The sequence below is a fragment of the Hylobates moloch genome, unplaced genomic scaffold (genome assembly GCF_009828535.3).
Source record: "Hylobates moloch isolate HMO894 unplaced genomic scaffold, HMol_V3 SCAFFOLD_19, whole genome shotgun sequence".
Classification (NCBI taxonomy): Eukaryota; Metazoa; Chordata; class Mammalia; order Primates; family Hylobatidae; genus Hylobates; species Hylobates moloch.
In genome coordinates, this window is record NW_026652294.1 from 22,742,546 (window position 1) to 22,760,953 (window position 18,408).

The 18,408-nt window shown below is 52.4% G+C and overlaps 1 protein-coding gene across 2 annotated transcripts in view; it reads left to right on the top strand.

The window, feature by feature from the left end:
• Positions 1 to 18,408, top strand: part of ACO2 (aconitase 2) — a 64,693-nt gene that overhangs the window by 34,588 nt on the left and 11,697 nt on the right. For both annotated transcript variants that reach the window (XM_058431205.1, XM_032139068.2), the window contains 4 exons: positions 8,359 to 8,617; positions 13,030 to 13,122; positions 16,473 to 16,631; positions 16,863 to 17,013. In XM_058431205.1, the coding sequence (XP_058287188.1) occupies positions 8,359 to 8,617; positions 13,030 to 13,122; positions 16,473 to 16,631; positions 16,863 to 17,013 (662 nt within the window). The remainder of the gene's footprint in view (positions 1 to 8,358; positions 8,618 to 13,029; positions 13,123 to 16,472; positions 16,632 to 16,862; positions 17,014 to 18,408) is intronic.

Below are 18,408 nucleotides of genomic sequence, written 5' to 3' on the forward strand. Positions count from 1 at the left end.
AGAGGAGAGCTCTGGTCTGAGACCCAGAAGATAAACTAAGATGGGACCTTTTTTTTTTTTATTTATTTTATTGATATATATATTTGAGGCAGAGTCTCGCCCTGTTGCCCAGACTGGAGTGCAGTGGTGCAATCTTGGCTCACTGCAACCTCTGCCTCCCAGGTTGGAACGATTCTTGTGCCTCAACTTCTGAGTAGCTGCAATTACAGGCACCTGCCACCACACCTGGCTGATTTTTGTAGTTTTGGTAGAGATGGGGTTTTGCCATGTTGCCCAGGCTGGTCTCGAATTCCTGAGCTCAAGCAATCTGCCTGCCTCGGCTTTCCAAAGTCCTGGGATTATAGACGTAAGCCACTGCGCCTGGCCTATTTTATTTTATGATTTTGTGTTAAGTTATTTTATTTTTTGAGACAGAGTCTCACTCTGGTCCAGGCTAGAATACAGTGGTGCAGTCTTAGCTCACTGCAACCTCCGCCTCCCAGGTTCCAGCAATTCTCCTGCCTCAGCCTCCACAGTAGCTGGGACTACAGGGGCGCACCACCGTGCCTGGCTAATTTTTTGTATTTTTGTAGAGATGGGGTTTCATCATGTTGGCCAGGCTGGTCTCAAACTCCTGACCTTAGGTGATCCACCTGCCTCAGCTTCCCAAAGTGCTGAGATTACAAGTGTGAGCCACTGTGCCCAGCTGGGACTATTTTTTTTTTTTGAGACAGGGTCTCACTCTCTTGCCCACACTGGAGTGTAGTGGCACGATCACAGCTCACTGCAACCTCAACCTCCTGGGTTTGAGTGATCCTCCCACCTCAGCCTCCTGAGTACCTGGGACCACAGGCGTGAGCCACCATGCTCACCTAGTTTTTTTATTTTTATTTTTATTTTATTTTATTTTATTTTATTTTTTTTGAGACAGAGTCTCGCTCTGTCACCCAGGCTGGAGTGCAGTGGTGCGATTGCGGCTCACTGCAACCTCCGCCTCCCGGGTTCATGCCATTCTCCTGCCTCAGCCTCCCGAGTAGCTGAGACTACAGGCACCCGCCACCACGCCCGGCTAATTTTTGGTATTTTTCATAGAGATGGGGTTTCACCGTATTAGCCAGGATGGTCTCTATCTCCTGACCTCATGATCCACCTGCCTCGGCCTCCCTAAGTGCTGGGATTACAGGCGTGAGCCACTGCGCCTGGCCTAGTTTTTTTATTTTTTGTAGAGATGGGGTATGGCCATATTGCCACCGATCCCGAACTCCTGGGCTCAAACTGTTCTCCCACCGTGGCCTCCCAAAGTGCTGGGATTACAGGCGCGAGCCGTGGTGCCTGGCCTAAGGTGGAGTCTTGAGCATGTCTTTTTTCTGGGCCTCATTTTCCTTACTTGGTAAAATGGCAGTCAGCCCCGCCCTGCTGTCCTGTGTGCCAGGTCCTGGGCTAGATGCTGCCACCAAAAGGATGAATAAGGTACCACAGAGGATGAGGAGTCGGGGCTGGCAATGCACACCAGCCCACACTGCCACACTTCCACCTTGCTCTTCATCAGGCATGAAGGAGAGCTGTCATAGAGGTTTGCTTTGATTGATTGGAACCTGAACAACTGCAGACGGGGCTGTGCCCTTGCCTGGCTGGTGGCTTCTTTGATACTGACAGTGGTGATCCTGGGAGAGAACAAATCTGAGTCTACCCATTGGGCAGCTGAGGCTCAGCTGGAGAAGGAACCTGCCCACAGCTATGCAGTGCACGAGTGGTGGTGTCTCGTCTTTGTACCCTCCAGTGCTCTAACCACTACCCCATACTCCCTTTCTCATGCCACTTTGCTTTCTATCTACTGGTAACCCCACTTCGGTTTTAAGGGTAGGGACTTCCTTAATCTGGATCTCCAGCCTCCAGCACAGCATCATCTAATTACAGTAAAGGACCTATTGTTTGTCAAGGACGGCTGTGACAGAAGTACCTATCTCATTGTCCAGTCTGGCCTGGGTACTTGACACGCATTATTTCTGTTCTCAACAACCCCTGTAGGTTGCTACTTTCCATCTCTGCCCCCCACCATTCTGCAGGTAACAAAATTGAAAGTCAGATTGGGGAAATACCCTAAGGCCATACATGTATTGAGTGACTGACCCCACACTCAAGCCTGGGTCTCTGTGACTCCAGGGCTTGTTCTTGTGGGTTTCTTCTGGGCTCCATGTTAGAATCACCTGGGAAGCTTTAAAAATGACAGACACCTGGGCCCCACTCCCAGCAATTCTGATTCCAGCGGTCTAGGCATTGCTGTTCAAAATGTGGTCCATGGGCCAGCAGCATTGGCATCACCTAGGAGCTTGTTAGAACTCCGGCATCTTAGACCCCACTCCAGACCCACTGAGTCAGAACCAGCCATTTAACAGGATCCCCAGGGGACTTGTGTGCCTGTGAAAATGTGGGAAGCACTGGCCTGTTCCTCAGCAGGTCCCATAGTGCAGTCAGGACGAAGAACCACTGTCCCCGTCAATATAGGACGTTGTATTTATTCTTGGAGCTCTCAGACCGCTGCTCAGTGGAAAAGTGATAGATTTTTCTTTAGTCTGTAAAACACTTCCACCTTGCTTTCATCAGGTATGAAGGAGAGCTGTCATAGAGATTTGTTTTGTTGTTGTTCTTGTTTTAGACTGAGTCTCACTCTGTCGCCCAGGCTGGAGTGCAGTTGCGCAATCTCGGCTCACTGCAACCTCCACCTCCCAGGCTCAAGCGATTGTCCTGCCTCAGCCTCCTGAGTAGCTGGGATTACAGGCGTGCATCACCATGCCCAACTAATTTTTGTATTTTTAGTAAAGATGGGGGTTTCACCATGTTGGCCAGGCTGGTCTCGAACTCCTGACCTCAAGTGATCCGCCTGCCTCAGCCTCCCAAAGTGCTGGGATTACAGGCGTGAGCCACTGCGCCTGGCCTTTTTTTTTTTTTAATTAATAAAAAATTTAAAAGACAGGGCTGCCCAAGCTGGTCTTGAACTCCTGGGCTCAAGTGATCCTCCTGCCTTTGGCCTCCCAAAGTGTTGGGATTACAGGCCTGAGCCACTGTGCCCAGCAAGAGGTTCGCTTTGAGATAACTTGACAACAGAATATTATTCACCATTTAGTTTTTGCATTAAACAATTAATAACAACAACAAAATACCCTTTAAGGCACTGGGAGTTTTTTTGTTTTTGTTTTTTTTTTTTTTTGAGACAGAGTCTCGCTGTCGCCCAGGCTGGAGTGCAGTGGCGCGATCTCGGCTCACTGCAGGCTCCGCCCCCCCGGGGTTCACGCCATTCTCCTGTCTCAGCCTCCTGAGCAGCTGGGACTACAGGCGCCCACCACCTCGCCCAGCTAATTTTTTGTATTTTTAGTAGAGACAGGGTTTCACTGTGTTAGCCAGGATGGTCTCGATCTCCTGACCTCGTGATCCGCCCGCCTCGGCCTCCCAAAGTGCTGGGATTACAGGCGTGAGCCACCGCGCCCAGCCTGGCACTGGGAGTTTTTTAGTTTTAATTTTATCGTTAAAATTGACAACTACAACACTATTTTTCCTTGCTTACTTTTATTCCAACCTTGCTTTGCAACCAGAAAAGTCCAATAACTTTTTTCTTTTTTAAAGTCCAATAACTTTTAACATTTTCCAGATTAGTACAGACGAGGGGATTGTTCTCTGTTTTCTTTTTTGTTTTTTGAAACGGAGTCTTGCTTTGTCGCCCAGGCCGGCTAGAGTACAGTGGTGCGATCTTGGCTCACTGCAACCTCTGCCTCCCAGGTTCAAGTGATTCCCCTGCCTCAGCCTCCTGAGTAGCTGGGATTACAGGCGCCCGCCACCACGCCCAGCTAATTTTTGTATTTTTAGTAGAGACGGAGTTTCGCCATGTTAGCCAGGATGGTCTCAGTCTCCTGACCTTGTGATCCGCCCGCCTCAGTCTCCCAAAGTGCTGGGATGACAGGTGTGAGCCACCCACCTGGCCTGTTCTCTGTTTTCATTGTTGCCACAGAGCAGGTCTCAACAAGGTGGGGGGTGGTCAGTTTTGTCCCCTAGGGCCCATTTGGTGATGTCTAGAGATGTTTTTGGTTGTCATAACTTGGCTGGGGTTGGGGCTTACTGTTACCCAATGGGTAACCAGGAATACTACCAAGCATCCTACAGCGCACAGGGCAGCCCCACAACAAAACAATCCTCCAGCCCAAATAGGTTCATAGTGCCCTGGCTGAGAAACCCTGACATGGAGAAAGAGGGCAGAGGTGAGGTTATGCTAAAAAGAATTATATTCTAGCCAGGTGTGGTAGCCCATGCCTGTAATCCCGGCACTTTGGGAGGCCAAGGCAGGTGGCTCACTTAAGATCAGGAGTTTAGGCCGGGCGCGGTGGCTCACGCTTGTAATCCCAGCACTTTGGGAGGCTGAGGCGGGCGGATCACGAGGTCAGGAGATCGAGACCACCGTGAAACCCTGTCTCTACTAAAAATACAAAAAATTAGCCAGGCATGGTGGCGGGTGCCTGTAGTCCCAGCTACTCGGAGAGGCTGAGGCAGGAGAATGGCGTGAACCTGGGAGGCGGAGCTTGCAGTGAGCCAAGATTGCGCCACTGCACTCCAGCCTGGGTGACAGAGCAAGACTCCGTCTCAAAAAAAAAAAAAAAAAAAAAGATCAGGAGTTTGAGACCAGCCTGGCCAACATGGTGAAACACCGTGTCTACTAAAAATACAAAAAAATTAGTCAGGCATGGTGGCGAGCGCCTGTAATCCCAGCTACTCGGGAGGCTGAGGCAGGAGAACCACTTGAACCCAGGAGGTGGATGTTGCAGTGAGCTGAGACCACACCACAGCACTCCAGCCAGAGTGGTGTCTCTGGTGACGGAGGAAGAGACTCTGGCTCAAAAAATAAAAATAAAAAAAAAAGCATTCTATTCTAAGAATTTTTTAGAAGGCCAAGGGACTTGCTGGGCAACTTCTCTTCCACCTTGTGTCTCTAACAGAAGAGGTCTAAGTCTGTTCTTGAGAACTGGATCTGTGTCATCTGGAGAGCAGAGGGACAGATGGATACGAAGACCCATTTTGTCATCCTCAGTTAATCCTCAGGGACATTCAATGATGAACCCATCCTAAAGTTTCAGCATTGTTGAGCTTTTTTATATAGCTTCAATCATTTGCTTCCAAGGTCTTGGGTTTTTAAGCCCATGTGCTATTTTTTGTCTCCCTCGGGGCCCAGAAGGAGGGGCTGTGAGTCATTGCCCGTACACCAGCCTTGGCGGTGCTGCCGCAATCAGCGCAGGCTGTACCTCAGGCTAGTGCTATTTTTATTCATAGAGATGCTCAGAGTCTCCAGTTGCTCTGCTGTTGCCAGCAGATCCAGCACCTTAGGGAACTTTTTTTTTTTTTTTTTTGAGGTAGGGTCTTGCTGTGTTACCCAGGCTGGAGTGCAGTGGTTCGATCATGGCTCACTGCAGCCTTGACCTTCTGGGGTCAATCCATCCTCCCACCTCAGCCTTCCCAGTATCTGGGACTATAGGCACATGCCACCATGCCTGGCTTCTTTTTATGTTTTTTGTAGAGGTGGAGTTTTGCCATGTTGCCCAGGCTAGTCTCAAACTCCTGGACTCAAGTGATCTGTTCGCCTCGGCCTCCTAAGTGCTAGGATGACAATTGTGAGCCACCACACCCAGCCGGGAACTCTTACTTTGAAGAGGTTGGGTAAACTTGGGGGTGAGGGACCGGAACCTAGCTTGCAGAAGGAAGTCTCTCTGCCTTCTCAGCATGCATATTGATGATAACAATAATGATAACTGAGAAAGGACGAGGTGGCTCACACCTGTAATCCCAGCTCTTCCGGAAGATCATGTGAGCCTAGGAGTTCAAGACCAGCCTGGTCAATATAGTGAAAACCCATTTCTACAAAAATAAAATAAATCAATAAATAAAATTAGCCAGTGTGGCGGTACATGCCTATAATCCCAGTTACTCAGAGGCTGAGGTGGGAGGATCGCTTGAGCCTGAAAGGGAGAGGCTGCAGTGAGCTACGATTGTGTCAGTACACACCAGCCTGGGTGACAGAACAAGACCTGTCTCAAAATAATAATAATAATGAAAATGGAACATTCACCATGTGCCGGCCCCATTCCAGGTTCCAGTGTGGAGAGACCGGGTAGATTAGCGTCAGGAGCACAGCCATAGGGCCCCACTGCTGCCTCTTCATGGTCCAGCTGTGCCCCTCACTGGCTTTCGTGGTCTGGAGCAAAGCTACTCTGTCCCTCTGTGCTGCAGCTTCCTCATCTGTGCTGTGAGGATAAAATGAGTTTTATACATGAAAATACTTAGGGTATTGCTGAGCTGAAAGTAAATGCTATGATAACACTGTTCTCTAGTGACAGAAAGCCAATCAGTGGTGGCAAAGGGGCGGGAGGGAGTTACCAAGGGGTGGGGAAACTCGAAGGAGAGATGGTCAGTATCTTGATTGTGGTGCTGGTTTCACAGGTGTATACCGTGTCAAAACTTAGCAAATTGTGTACCTTAAATATGCAGTTTATTGTATGCCAATTATACCTCAATAAAGCTGTTTAAAAATGAAGCGCTATAGAAGTGGAAGCTGTTATCTCATCCCAGCGCAAGCCCTGGTATTTAGAGATGGGCTGGCTGAGCTGAGGAGAGCAGTTGCTTATCTTGTTAAATAGCAGCTTCAGTAATAGGTCAGGTTTGGGCTTTTTTGTTTTTTATTTGTTTGTTTGTTTTTATTAGAGACAGCCTCTCGATCACAGCTCACTGCAGCCTTCATCTCCTGGGCTTAAGTGATCCTCCTGCCTCAGCCTCCTGCGTAGTTGGGACTACAGGCATGCATCACCCTGCCTGGCTCATTCTTTTTTTTTTTTTTTTTTTTTTTTTTGTGGGGGGTTTTTCTTTTTTCCCCCGGTGGAGTGCAGTGGTGCTATCTCAGCTCACTGCAAGCTCCGCCTCCCAGGTTCACGCCATTCTCCTGCCTCAGCCTCCTGAGTAGCTGGGACTACAGGTGCCCACCACCACACCCGGCTAAGTTTTTTGTATTTTTAGTAGAGACAGGGTTTCACCGTGTTAGCCAGGATGGTCTCGATCTCCTGACCTCATGATCTGCCTGCCTCGACCTCCCAAAGTGCTGATATTACAGGCGTGAGCCACCACATCTGCTCTCATTCTGTTTTTTATAGAGACAAGGTCTCACTCTGTTGCCCAGGCTGATCTTGAACTGGCCTCAAGTGATCCTCCTGCTTTGGTCTCCCAAAATGCTAGGATTACAGGCGTGAGCCACCACACCAGGCCCCCAGGTCAGGGTTAAACTCAGAGCTTCTGACTCCCAGTCTGAAACTTTTTTCTTGGCCTCAAACAATAGGACAGAGCCTGTCAGGTGTGGGTCGAACTGTGCTCTTCCCTAGGAAGGAAGTCTCAAGCTTGGCCTAGGCTTTGAGAATTCTGGGGGGCAGAGCATGAGGTCCCAAAGGGGCTGTTGTGGCAGGCAGGGCGGCCACAATAGCCCCTTTGCTCTGTTGTATGGGTGCAGCTGGGAGTCAGCCAGAACGTTGAGCCTGGTGGGGAGAGTGGACCTGCGCAGAGCTCAGTCTAGATGGCTAGGAGGCTTGTGGGGAGAAGACGGTTGAGTCCTAACAGGGCCAGACCCCAGGGCAGGTTTGGACTGCCATTTTGGCTCTGATGAGGAAGGGAGGGGTGGGGCCTCCGGGGAAATGGGGTCTAGGAAGAGGAGGAGCTGTGAGAGGCCAGTGGCAGTGACCGGGTCTCTGTTCTTGAAAACTGACAGATACTCCTGTCTATGTCTGGAGCTAATGGGCAAAGCCTTAGCGTCATAGTTGGGTAGCCAGGCATCCCAGGCCTGAGGTGTGGAGGGTTGTGGATGGCGGACAGGGTGGACAGGTGAAGGGGATGCTGGTCCTGATTCCCTGTGCCTTAGTGGGGCTGAGGGCAGAGAGGGAAGTAGCGAAATCTAGCTGTGAACTTGGTCACTCTGCTGGGCCTGTTTCTTGGTTGTTGTTAAATGGCAGGAATGATGAGATATGCATGTTGCGGGGACTTAGTAGATAGTAGGAATTACGATGCTGGGAAAGCCAGGATCCTTTGAAAAGAACCAACGCTGCCCTCTTGTGATGTTGTCATTCACTTACTCATCAAGTAATTGTGGAGCACCTAACAAGTGCCAGGTGCTGCGGGAGGTGAGGAGGTCATGCAGTGAGCAGGACCCAGCAGTCCCCACCCAAGTGGAACGTTGAGGTCCTGAGTTCAGGCCCCCTGTCCCTGGCCACTGTTGAGGTTGCCACATGGACTGAGAGGGAGAGGCAGGGCGGGAGGAGGCCGTGCAGCTGGCACCAGGCCACCCTTTTGCTCTTCTCCCCACAGATTGAACCGGCCGCTGACCCTCTCAGAGAAGATCGTGTATGGACACCTGGATGACCCGGCCAGCCAGGAAATTGAGCGGGGCAAGTCGTACCTGCGGCTGCGGCCGGACCGTGTGGCCATGCAGGATGCGACGGCCCAGATGGCCATGCTCCAGTTCATCAGCAGCGGGCTGCCCAAGGTGGCCGTGCCGTCCACCATCCACTGTGACCATCTGATTGAGGCCCAGGTTGGGGGCGAGAAAGACCTGCGCCGGGCCAAGGTGAGCGGAAGGTGGCCTTGGGGGCGGGCAGGTGGGCAAGACTGGGCGAGAGACCTCACTTTCACACTGGAGCAAACCAGGGCATCGCCTCCAAATTCTCACAACTCTTTGGATTTGTCTGCTTTTAAAACTTGATTTTGCTTTTTTCTCTTTCTAAAAATACCACTTGCTCATTATGTTAAAAAATACAAGGCCGGGCACGGTGGCTCACGCTTGTAATCCCAGCACTTTGGGAGGCCGAGGCGGGCGGATCACGAGGTCAGGAGATCGAGACCACAGTGAAACCCCGTCTCTACTAAAAATACAAAAAATTAGCCAGGCATGGCGGCGGGCGCCTGTAGTCCCAAGCTACTCGGAGAGGCTGAGGCAGGAGAATGGCGTGAACCCGGGAGGCGGAGCTTGCAGTGAGCCGAGATTGTGCCACTGCACTCCAGCCTGGGCAACAGAGCGAGACTCCGTCTCAAGGAAAAAAAAAAAAAAATACAGAGGAAGCCTAAAGAAAGTAAAAATCATCCTTGACCTTACCACACTGCAGGTCCTTTTTCCGTCCCGTTGGAAGATGATGTGGATCCTGCCAGGTGCTCTGGAAGGGGCCATGCAGGCCTCCCTGTCTGCCTAAGCAGTGAGGGGCGCATCTTAGCATAGTTTGCCAGCATCCCATTTGCACCCACTCCTGCTCTCCTCTGATCCTCCAAGGACCCTGTCCGGGAGGTAGGCGTGCTAGGGTCACTGTTTGTAAATTTGAGGCGGCAGTGGCATCATACTTGAGTTCTGTAATTAACATGAGGGCACGATTAGGGCTCAGTGCTGATCCTGGCTCCCACTCTGGTGCTGTCTCACTGAGGAGCCTCCTTTGGGGGCCATTCTTCTGTGAGTTTTGCTTAACTACATGGGGGTGGCTGTATGCCACGCTGAAGGCTTTTCCCCCACCCTTCTATGAAATCGAGTTCCTGCTTCTTCTCCCAGGCTCGGCTTGTGGGACCTTTGTGTCAGCCTGCTCTTGGCAACAGCGGGCCTCTCTCTCCCAGCTCTGGGCCTCCCCACTCTCCGGCCCCTGCAGTGGGAGTGGGTCCCCCTCACGGGGAGGGGCGTTGGCAGGAGCTGAATGCTGGCAGGGCTGCGGCCTGTGGGCATGTGATTGAAAGTGCTCCGGCTCCCGGGGTCAGCATGGCTCAAAGCCTCCCAGCCCCATGGGAAACACTCAGGGCGGCGCTCTCACTCAGGCCCTCTCTTCCACCATGGCCCCCTGGTGGTATCCTGGCTCCACAGTGGCTCTTTCCACTCAGCTGAAAGGACAGTCCTGCCTGCCGGCCGGCGGTTTCCACATTAGCAACAACACTGGTGGGGGTAATGTTACAGGAGCTCCCACAGTGCTGGGAGCTGCACATGGCCAGGAACGTGGGTCCTCTTCAGCCCTGGGGACAGCTGCTCACAGCAGGGCTACTACCTTCCGGGGCTGGCTTTCTGCTTGCTTTATGGGCTCAGAGTCAATCTTCTGGAGAAGAGATTCACAGTCATAGGATTCAGAGCTCATTCCCTCATGCGTTCAACAAATTGAACATTCTTTATGTGCCAGGCACTGGGCTAGGTACTGAGGTTCAGTGTGAACAAGTCAGGCAGGGGCCCTGCCTTCAGGGATCTGCTTGTGGGTGTGGACACTAAACAATGGCCGAGGTAGGTAACTGCAGATCTGGGTATGTGTTAGGAAGGGAAAGTGCGGGACTTGGTCAGTATAAAAAAGAGGTCTAGCCGGGCGTGGTGGCTCACGCTTGTAATCCCAGCACTTTGGGAGGCCGAGGCGGGTGGATCACGAGGTCAGGAGATCGAGACCACGGTGAAACCCCGTCTCTACTAAAAATACAAAAAAATTAGCTGGGCGTGGTGGCGGGCGCCTGTAGTCCCAGCTACTCAGAGGTGCTGAGGCAGGAGAATGGCGTGAACCCGGGACGCAGAGCTTGCAGTGAGCCGAGATTGTGCCACTGCACTCCAGCCTGGGAGACAGAGCGAGACTCTGTCTTAAAAAAAAAAAAAAAAGAGGTCTAATTTAGATGCTGGGGGAAAGAGAGAGCTTCTTTAAGGATGTGACAGATAACCTGGGGACTGAACATATGAGTTGCATTGACTGGAGGAAGAACATGCTAGAAAGAACAGCATTTGCAAAGGCCCTGGGGCAGGAAGAAACTTGATGCTTTGTGGAAGTGAGAGGGGGCCTGTAGTGCCGGAGTTCTCTGTGTTTGGAAGAGCGGGTGGTATGAGGTGGGCAGGGGCAGCCAGGAACTCCAGGGCTGTGGGAACACTATGGTCACCATCCTCAGAGTCCTAGAACGGTTTAAGCGGGGAAAGAATATGGTCTTTTTTATTTTGAGACAGAGTCTTGCTCTATCCCCCAGGCTGGAGTGCAGTGACACAATCTCGGCTCACTGCAATCTCAGCTCACTGCAACCTCCGCCTCCTGGGTTCAGGCGATTCTCATGCCTCAGCCTCCTGAGTAGCTGAGATTACAGGCACCCACCACCATACCTGGCTAATTTTCGTATTTTTACTAGAGACAGGGTTTCACCACGTTGGCCAGGCTGGTTTCAAACTCCTGACCTCAGGTGATCCACCCACCTCGGCCTCCCAAAGTGCTGGGATTACAGGCGTGAGCCACCACGCCTGGCCTAGAATATGGTCATTTTTACGTGTATTTGTAAAGTGTCCCTCTGGCTAAGGCTCAGAGAGGCAGTGACCTGTCTAGGGTCACAGAACAAGAGATGGATCCAGGCTGAGTCCAGGCTGAGACTCTGGCACCAGTCTGAGGTCCTCCCACACCCCTTCCTCACACTTAACACAGACGTATAGTCACATGCGCCCAGACACAACCACAGCCTGCTGTCCTGGATACCAATTTCATAAGTGACCGATTTGTAAATGAAAAAGCCAGTGTATTAATTATTAATTGGAAAGAGACTGCTCTGGAAACCCACGTTCTTTGCCATTCTCTTACCTGAGGGAACCCAGTAGGCCTTCAGCGGACGCACACTGGTCTGGAGTCTCAGTGAAGGGGGGTGTGCTTTGAGTGTATCTTATCAAGGGTCTGAGGGCACTGGCTGGGGTCCCTTCTCTGAAGCATCGCTCTCCCATGCCAGAGGCTGGCAGGTCCCATTTCCTAGTTCCTCCTTTGAGACTCAGTAGAGTCCATCAGAGTCCCACCCTTTTGTTACTGGTGTCAGTCTCACTGACCCCACACAGGGACCTCCCATGTCTTCCAGATAAATCCTGGCCTCACATCTGCTGTGCAGTGGGCCCTTACCTGTCCCTCAAGGAAGCTTCCTTCAGATTACAGGCAGGATGGCCACAGCCCGCGCCATCATTTCGTTTTGCTGAAACCTCGTTTTCAGAACTGGTCCATTCAACAGCCGTCCATTTGGACCCATCAAACACATTACCAACAATTCAGCACTTCCGACAGTCAGACACCAGTCCAGGGAGCTCTCTCAGATGTCGTCTAAGTCTGGGATCTCCAGCAAGTTATTTCAAAAAAAGCCTCAGGGGTTTTTGTTTTGTTTTGTTTTGTTTTGAGACAGGGTCTTGCCCTGTCGCTCAGGCTGGAGCGTAGTGGTACGATCTCGGCTCATTGCAGCCTTGAACTCCCGGGCTCAAGTGATCTTCCTGCCTCGGTCCCCAAGTAGCTGGGACCACAGGTGCACGGCTAATTTTTATTTATTTTATTCTTATTTTTATTTTTTGAGACAGTCTCGCTCTGTCTCCTAGGCTGGAGTGCAGTGGCACGATCTCGGCTCACTGCACCCTTTGTCTCCCAGGTTCAACCAATTCTCGTGCCTCAGCCTCCCGAGTAACTGGAATTACAGGTGTGTGCTATCAAGCCTGGCTAATTTTTGTATTTTTAGTAGAGACAGGGTTTCGCCATGTTGGCCAGGCTGGTCTTGAACTCCTGACCTCAAGTGATCTGCCTGCCTCAGCCTCCCAAAGTGTTGGGATTACAGGTGTGAGCCACTGCACCCAGCCACTGTGCCTAGGCCAGGGCCTGCCTCTGCACTGCTGGCCTCAGCTGGGGACCTGAGTGCCACAGGCACTCTTGGCAATTATTTAGACTAGTCCCTTCTCCAGATAAGGAAACTGAGACCCAGACCAGGGCAGGGACTTGTTCCAGACCCACCACCCTGGCCAGGTGTCACAGAACTGGGGCTCCATCTCTGCTCCCCTGTTTTTCTCTCTGGCACTGCTAGTGGAGACTGGGCCAACATCCAAGCTCTTTGGAATTATTTTTAGAAGGTCTCTAAGAGAGGGCCTATCTCCAGTGCCAGCATTTCAGAGTCAGAAGGGAGGCTGGTGGGGTGGGGAGGGCTTGGTGAGGGTCACCTGGACACAAACCATGTTGCTAACGCCCAGTTATTGATTTGTCTCAATAGGACATCAACCAGGAAGTTTATAATTTCCTGGCAACTGCAGGTGCCAAATATGGCGTGGGCTTCTGGAAGCCTGGATCTGGAATCATTCACCAGGTAAAGCTGGGCTCAGCCTGCCGTCCCAAGGGCCCAAGCCAGAGAGTATGTACCAGGCCTATGGGGGGAGGGGGTTCGAGGCCCAGGGGGGCTGAGGGGAACTGGATGACATCTCCATCAGCTCTTATGCTCTTCCTCCTTTGTTTTGAAACTGATTTTCATTATGTCATTATACGTTCTTATCTTCTGGGTGAGAAGTTAAAATAATCCCTCCTAACCACCCAGGTAACCAGCATTTTAAGTGCGACATGTTTCTTTCCACATTATCTTCGGGGCGTGTACTCAAGCATTTCTATTCCCATAAACTCTCATACAGAACATGGTATTATTTTGTTTTTTTTTCACAAGTGTCACCCCTTGTAGCATGTGTCACTGATATTTGATGAGCCCATACTGTGTGTCAGGTACTAGGCTGAGCACTTGAAAGATACTCGCCATGCCCTGTGAAGTAGGTGCTTTTACTGTCCACACCCTACAGAGGAGGCAGCTGAGGCACAGAGATGTTAACGTTCTTGCCCAGGGACACCTAGCTGGCTTACTGTGGAGCCAGGACCTGTGGGCAGGAGGGCTGGTCTGGAGCGAGTGCCCCATGCCACCGTGCTGCTCTGCCGCCTCCCTCGCCCCCAGAGCTCTTTCTGCTTCTGCACGTGGCGCTCGGATTTCTTCTTGGCTCCTTCATGGCGTTCTGTAGGGTGGAGGTACCATAGGTCACGTGGCCATGTCAGCCAGGGGCTCTTCTGAGGCATCCCAAGGATGGATCTTGTTTTGGTGGACAGTTGGACAGTTTCGTCTCTGGAAGTGCAAGTGTGAACGTGTATATTCTGGGGAGGTGGGTGCTTCCCTTTCTTCCAAGGGCACTGTTAGGGACCACTGACCTAGTTTGTGTCCATTTACATCCACCCTGTATGTATGAAACCTGCCTCTTCGCATCTTTACAAGGTGGCCCTTCCCCCCACCTCCATCCCAGACTTCACTGTCCGGGCCTCCTCAGGATGTGCTGAGTCAGGCTGTAAGCTGACCCCACATGGGCTCCCAGCACTGCCCCGCTCTGAAACCAGAGCCAGCAGGGGATCACTCCTCTGCCCTGCCCAACCGTCACTCTTGCCAGGAAGGGGCTGTGTGGAATGGCTGTTTGCAGCGGCCTGTGGGGACTAGAAAGCCCCTCTCTGCAGCAGGGTTAGGGAGTCAGGTGGACCCAGCCTTGGCCTTCTGTTACAAAGGGCACTGCAATGCAGGTGTCTCCCTTTCTACCTCAGTACAAATGCCCAGGCCTTTATGGCAGCTCCTGGGCCAAAGTTTGGAACCGTGAGTGATGGCAGCTCACATCTGCCACCGGCTAGCTGCTAAGCATACAGCCGCGTGTGTTTGTTTCTTTAAAAAGAAAATGCCCAGGGGCCATGGGAGTACTTTGCAGCTTTACTTTCTTCCCGCTTTGATGTCACCTTGTCAGCAGCCTCAGTCCACTAGGTCCAACCCAAACCTGAACCCCTTTCCCTCCGGGAAGTGCCCTGGCCCCACTTGGCCCGCAGACCTTCCTCCACATCACAGCTTTCTGGTTCCTCTGTGGAGCCTCCCCGGCCCTCCCCGTGCCTGGCACAGTGGCTTCCAGTGGGATCCTCTCTGGGGTCTCTTCACATTATGTTCCCAGCGTCTGCCAAGTGCTTTCTGCACTGGATCATGTGCTCTGTGGGGACAGGGACTGTGGCTTATTTATTCCTCTCTAGCTCTGGGTTTGGGACCAGGTCAGTACAGAATAGGTCCTTAATGTATGTGTGTGTTGTGTGGATGGATGGCTGAATTTCCAGATGTAGTTCTAGGCATTAGTCCTTCTTCCCAGCCCTCACCCCCATCGGTCTAGCCACACCCACAGACTGGGGAGCTCACTGTCACGGCCAGTGTCATCATGGCACCTTCTGCAGTCCTCATGTCTGCCTGACCTCTCCCCCTGGATGTGGACCACATGTGTCTACACTGTGTAGACCACCCCGAATTCTGTGTGCCCAGCCTTCATGGATCCAACTTTTACAACTTTGAGGCTCTTTAGGGATGTACTAGTCTTAAATCCTTGTACATGGCAGAATTGGCCAGTTATTCCCAGCCAGGTCTTCCCTCTGCATCCCCAGGAGATGAGACTCTTTGGACTTTAGAGTCTGCTGGGCAGATGCTTGTCCTGAGGCAGAGGCCCTGGGGTTTCTGTAAGATTTCTGGGAGCACTGGTGGGTCCTGAGAGTTCACAGAGCCTGTCACACCTCTCATCTTATGTGTTCTTCCCCACATCCCCGGGTGGGGCACTAACTCCATCTGACTGATGAGCGGCAGAACCTCAGGCGAAGGCTCTTGCTGCAAAACAATAAATAAAAATGTTGCTTCCCCCAGGCACTATTCTGTGCCTCATGGACAGGATCTCATCCAGTCATCAGTGAACCAATGATGTGAGCACGATTGTTAGCTATTTCTTGATAGGGAAACTGAACTCGGAGAGAAGTGACTTGTCCATGGTCCCACAACAACTAGTAGATGGTGGGGCCAGACCTCAGACCCCCACGCAGGACACCTGGCTCAGGGCTTGCTAGGCAGTGTCCTGCAGCTTCAGGGGGCCGGCGCCTTAGAGGTGCCTGGTGCCTGGGCCGCACTTGGGTGTTCAGCCTATACCTCTGCTGCCTTTCTTACCAAATGTTTTGGGGGAAGTGCTCCCCCTGGCTGGGAGGAGCGCCTCAGTGAAGGGAGTACTGTGAAATGGGACAGGCGATGAGGCAGGGTGGCATCAGGCCTTGAACAAGTCACATGGGTTCTCAGAGCCACCTCCAGATGCTGAAGTGGATGAGGCATCACCTATTCTTTGCAGTTGAGGAAAAGTTCATAGCTTTGTGCGCCCACTGGGGCCCCAGGACTTCTTCCTCAGGGGCCTTGTGGGGCTGGAGCCAGCTCCTGGAAGAATCGCCAACTCTGATGAGAAGCCAGGTGGGGACGCTCCACACCCAGGATGAGGCCGGGCCCGGGCCCATCACAGGACAGTTTCTCTGGTTCTTGTCACATCCTGGGGTCATGGTGGTGTGGGTGTTTGGTTACTATGCTACAAATGAGGAAACTGAGGCATGGGGCAGCATTCAAAGGCCCAAGACATATAGCAGGAACTATCAGAGCTATTTAAGAGCCCAGGCCACCTGTTTCCCAAGGCTCCGGCTCTTCTTGGCCACCCTGGAGACGGCCTGGATTAAATGGGGCTGCTCCCACCAGTTCCATCCTGGGAGAGTGGCTGGACGTGGTTGGGAGGCCCCGGGTCATTGGGGCTATTTTGTGGTATTCTCGGCTGAGGGCTTCTAAATATAACATCTTGGATTATTTTTCAGATTATTCTGGAAAACTATGCATACCCTGGTGTTCTTCTGATTGGCACTGACTCCCACACCCCCAATGGTGGCGGCCTTGGGGGCATCTGCATTGGAGTTGGGGGTGCCGATGCTGTGGATGTCATGGCTGGGATCCCCTGGGAGCTGAAGTGCCCCAAGGTGAGGGTGGGGAGGGACTCATTCTGGGCTGGCTGTGGAGTGGTGGTTGGTGGGGATCAACGGGAGACGGTGGGACCCAGGAGGGAAAAGGGAACAAGTTAGACTCGAATCTTCTGGGAGGGAGGCAAAGACCAATAAGCAGCAATGGGAAAGGCAGCAGGCCCATCCTGACTTCGTGGCCGGCACAGGCACACAGGGCCTCTGACAGCCGCCTCGCCCCCTCCTGTCCAGGTGATTGGCGTGAAGCTGACAGGCTCTCTCTCCGGTTGGTCCTCACCCAAAGATGTGATCCTGAAGGTGGCAGCCATCCTCACGGTGAAAGGTGGCACAGGTGCAATCATGGAATACCACGGGCCTGGTGTAGACTCCATCTCCTGCACTGGTGAGGAAGGCGGCCAGGCGACGTGGCCCCTACCCTGTGCTGGGCCTGATGGGTCTCCAGTTGGGAATAGAAGCGGTGAATGGCCTTCAGTTAAGAATCTGTCTGTTCCGTTTGGGGACTTGGGATAGACAGAGGTAGAAGGAAAATTGGAGACAGCATTAGAGATTGTCTAGTCCACACCCTCATTAAACAGATGAAGAGATTGAGATACCCATCAAGGCTGCGGGTAACTTCCTGTGGCCACACACAGGAGCCAAGACAGCTTCTGCTGCTGGGCCCAGGCCATAGCACTAGGCCACCTTGGGTGATCTAGACGAATCCAGAGAGGACAGAGGCAGTGGTGGGAATGGGCAGAGCCAGGGCTTCATTCATGAAGCAGCCGCAGGCTCACATCCTCCCTTGGCTGAAGTTCAAGCCTCACTCACTTCTCTTGGATTAGAGATCGGTGCCTGTCTGCCTCCAAGACCAGGTAGGAGCCAGCTGCTCCCTGCCTGTCACTCCTGGTGACCTGGCCTCGATGCCTGGCCCTCAGAAATCCAGGGAGACTTGGAACAGTCCAGACTTCCCAGGTGCCTGCCTGGGCTCCCCAGCAGCCCTGCAGAACTCTGGTTCCCCTGCAGTGATGGGGGTTCACTCCTGCCATGGGACTGCTCAGTCGGGACGTTGGTAACAGGCCCATACCTCGGTCCTAGTGGCTCCTGAGGCAGGTGGTCTGGTAGCAGCTGCAGTACCTGTGAGCCCCACCAGTTCTGTGACGCTTTGTGGTCCAGACAGCGTGTATCATTTCAGTTTTTTTTTGTTTTTGTTTTTTGAGATGGAGTCTAACTCTGTCGCCCAGGCTGGAATGCAGTGGTGCAATCTCGGCTCACTACAACCTCCGCCTCCTGGGTTCAAGCAATTCTCCGGCCTCAGCCTCCTGAGTAGCTGGGATTACAGGTGTGTACCATGATGCCCAGCTAATTTTTTTGTATTTGTTTTTTTAGTAGAGACGGGGTTTCACCATGTTGGCCAGGCTGGTCTCAAACTCCTGACCTCAGGTGATCCACCCACCTCGGCCTCCATCACTGGAAAACTTGAGACACAGAAAAATGTCTCCACCATGGTATGGCTGAAGGAGGGCGGGCCACCAGGCAGACAGACCAAGATCCGAATGCCACCATCTACCTTTATGTGCTTTATGGCATGACCTTGAATCTCTCTGAGCCAGTTCCTCCCCTGCCAAAAAGAATAGCAACTGGGCAGTGTCTGGTCAGGTCAGCCTACAGTACGTGGTGCCTGTTCAGTCTCTTGAGCGACAGTCAGGCCCCAAGCTCGCAGCACAGTGTGTGGGGGCTGAATCTTCACCTGAGTCCTCTTCATTCTACCCAGCAGCCACCCTGAGCTGGAGCCCTGAGC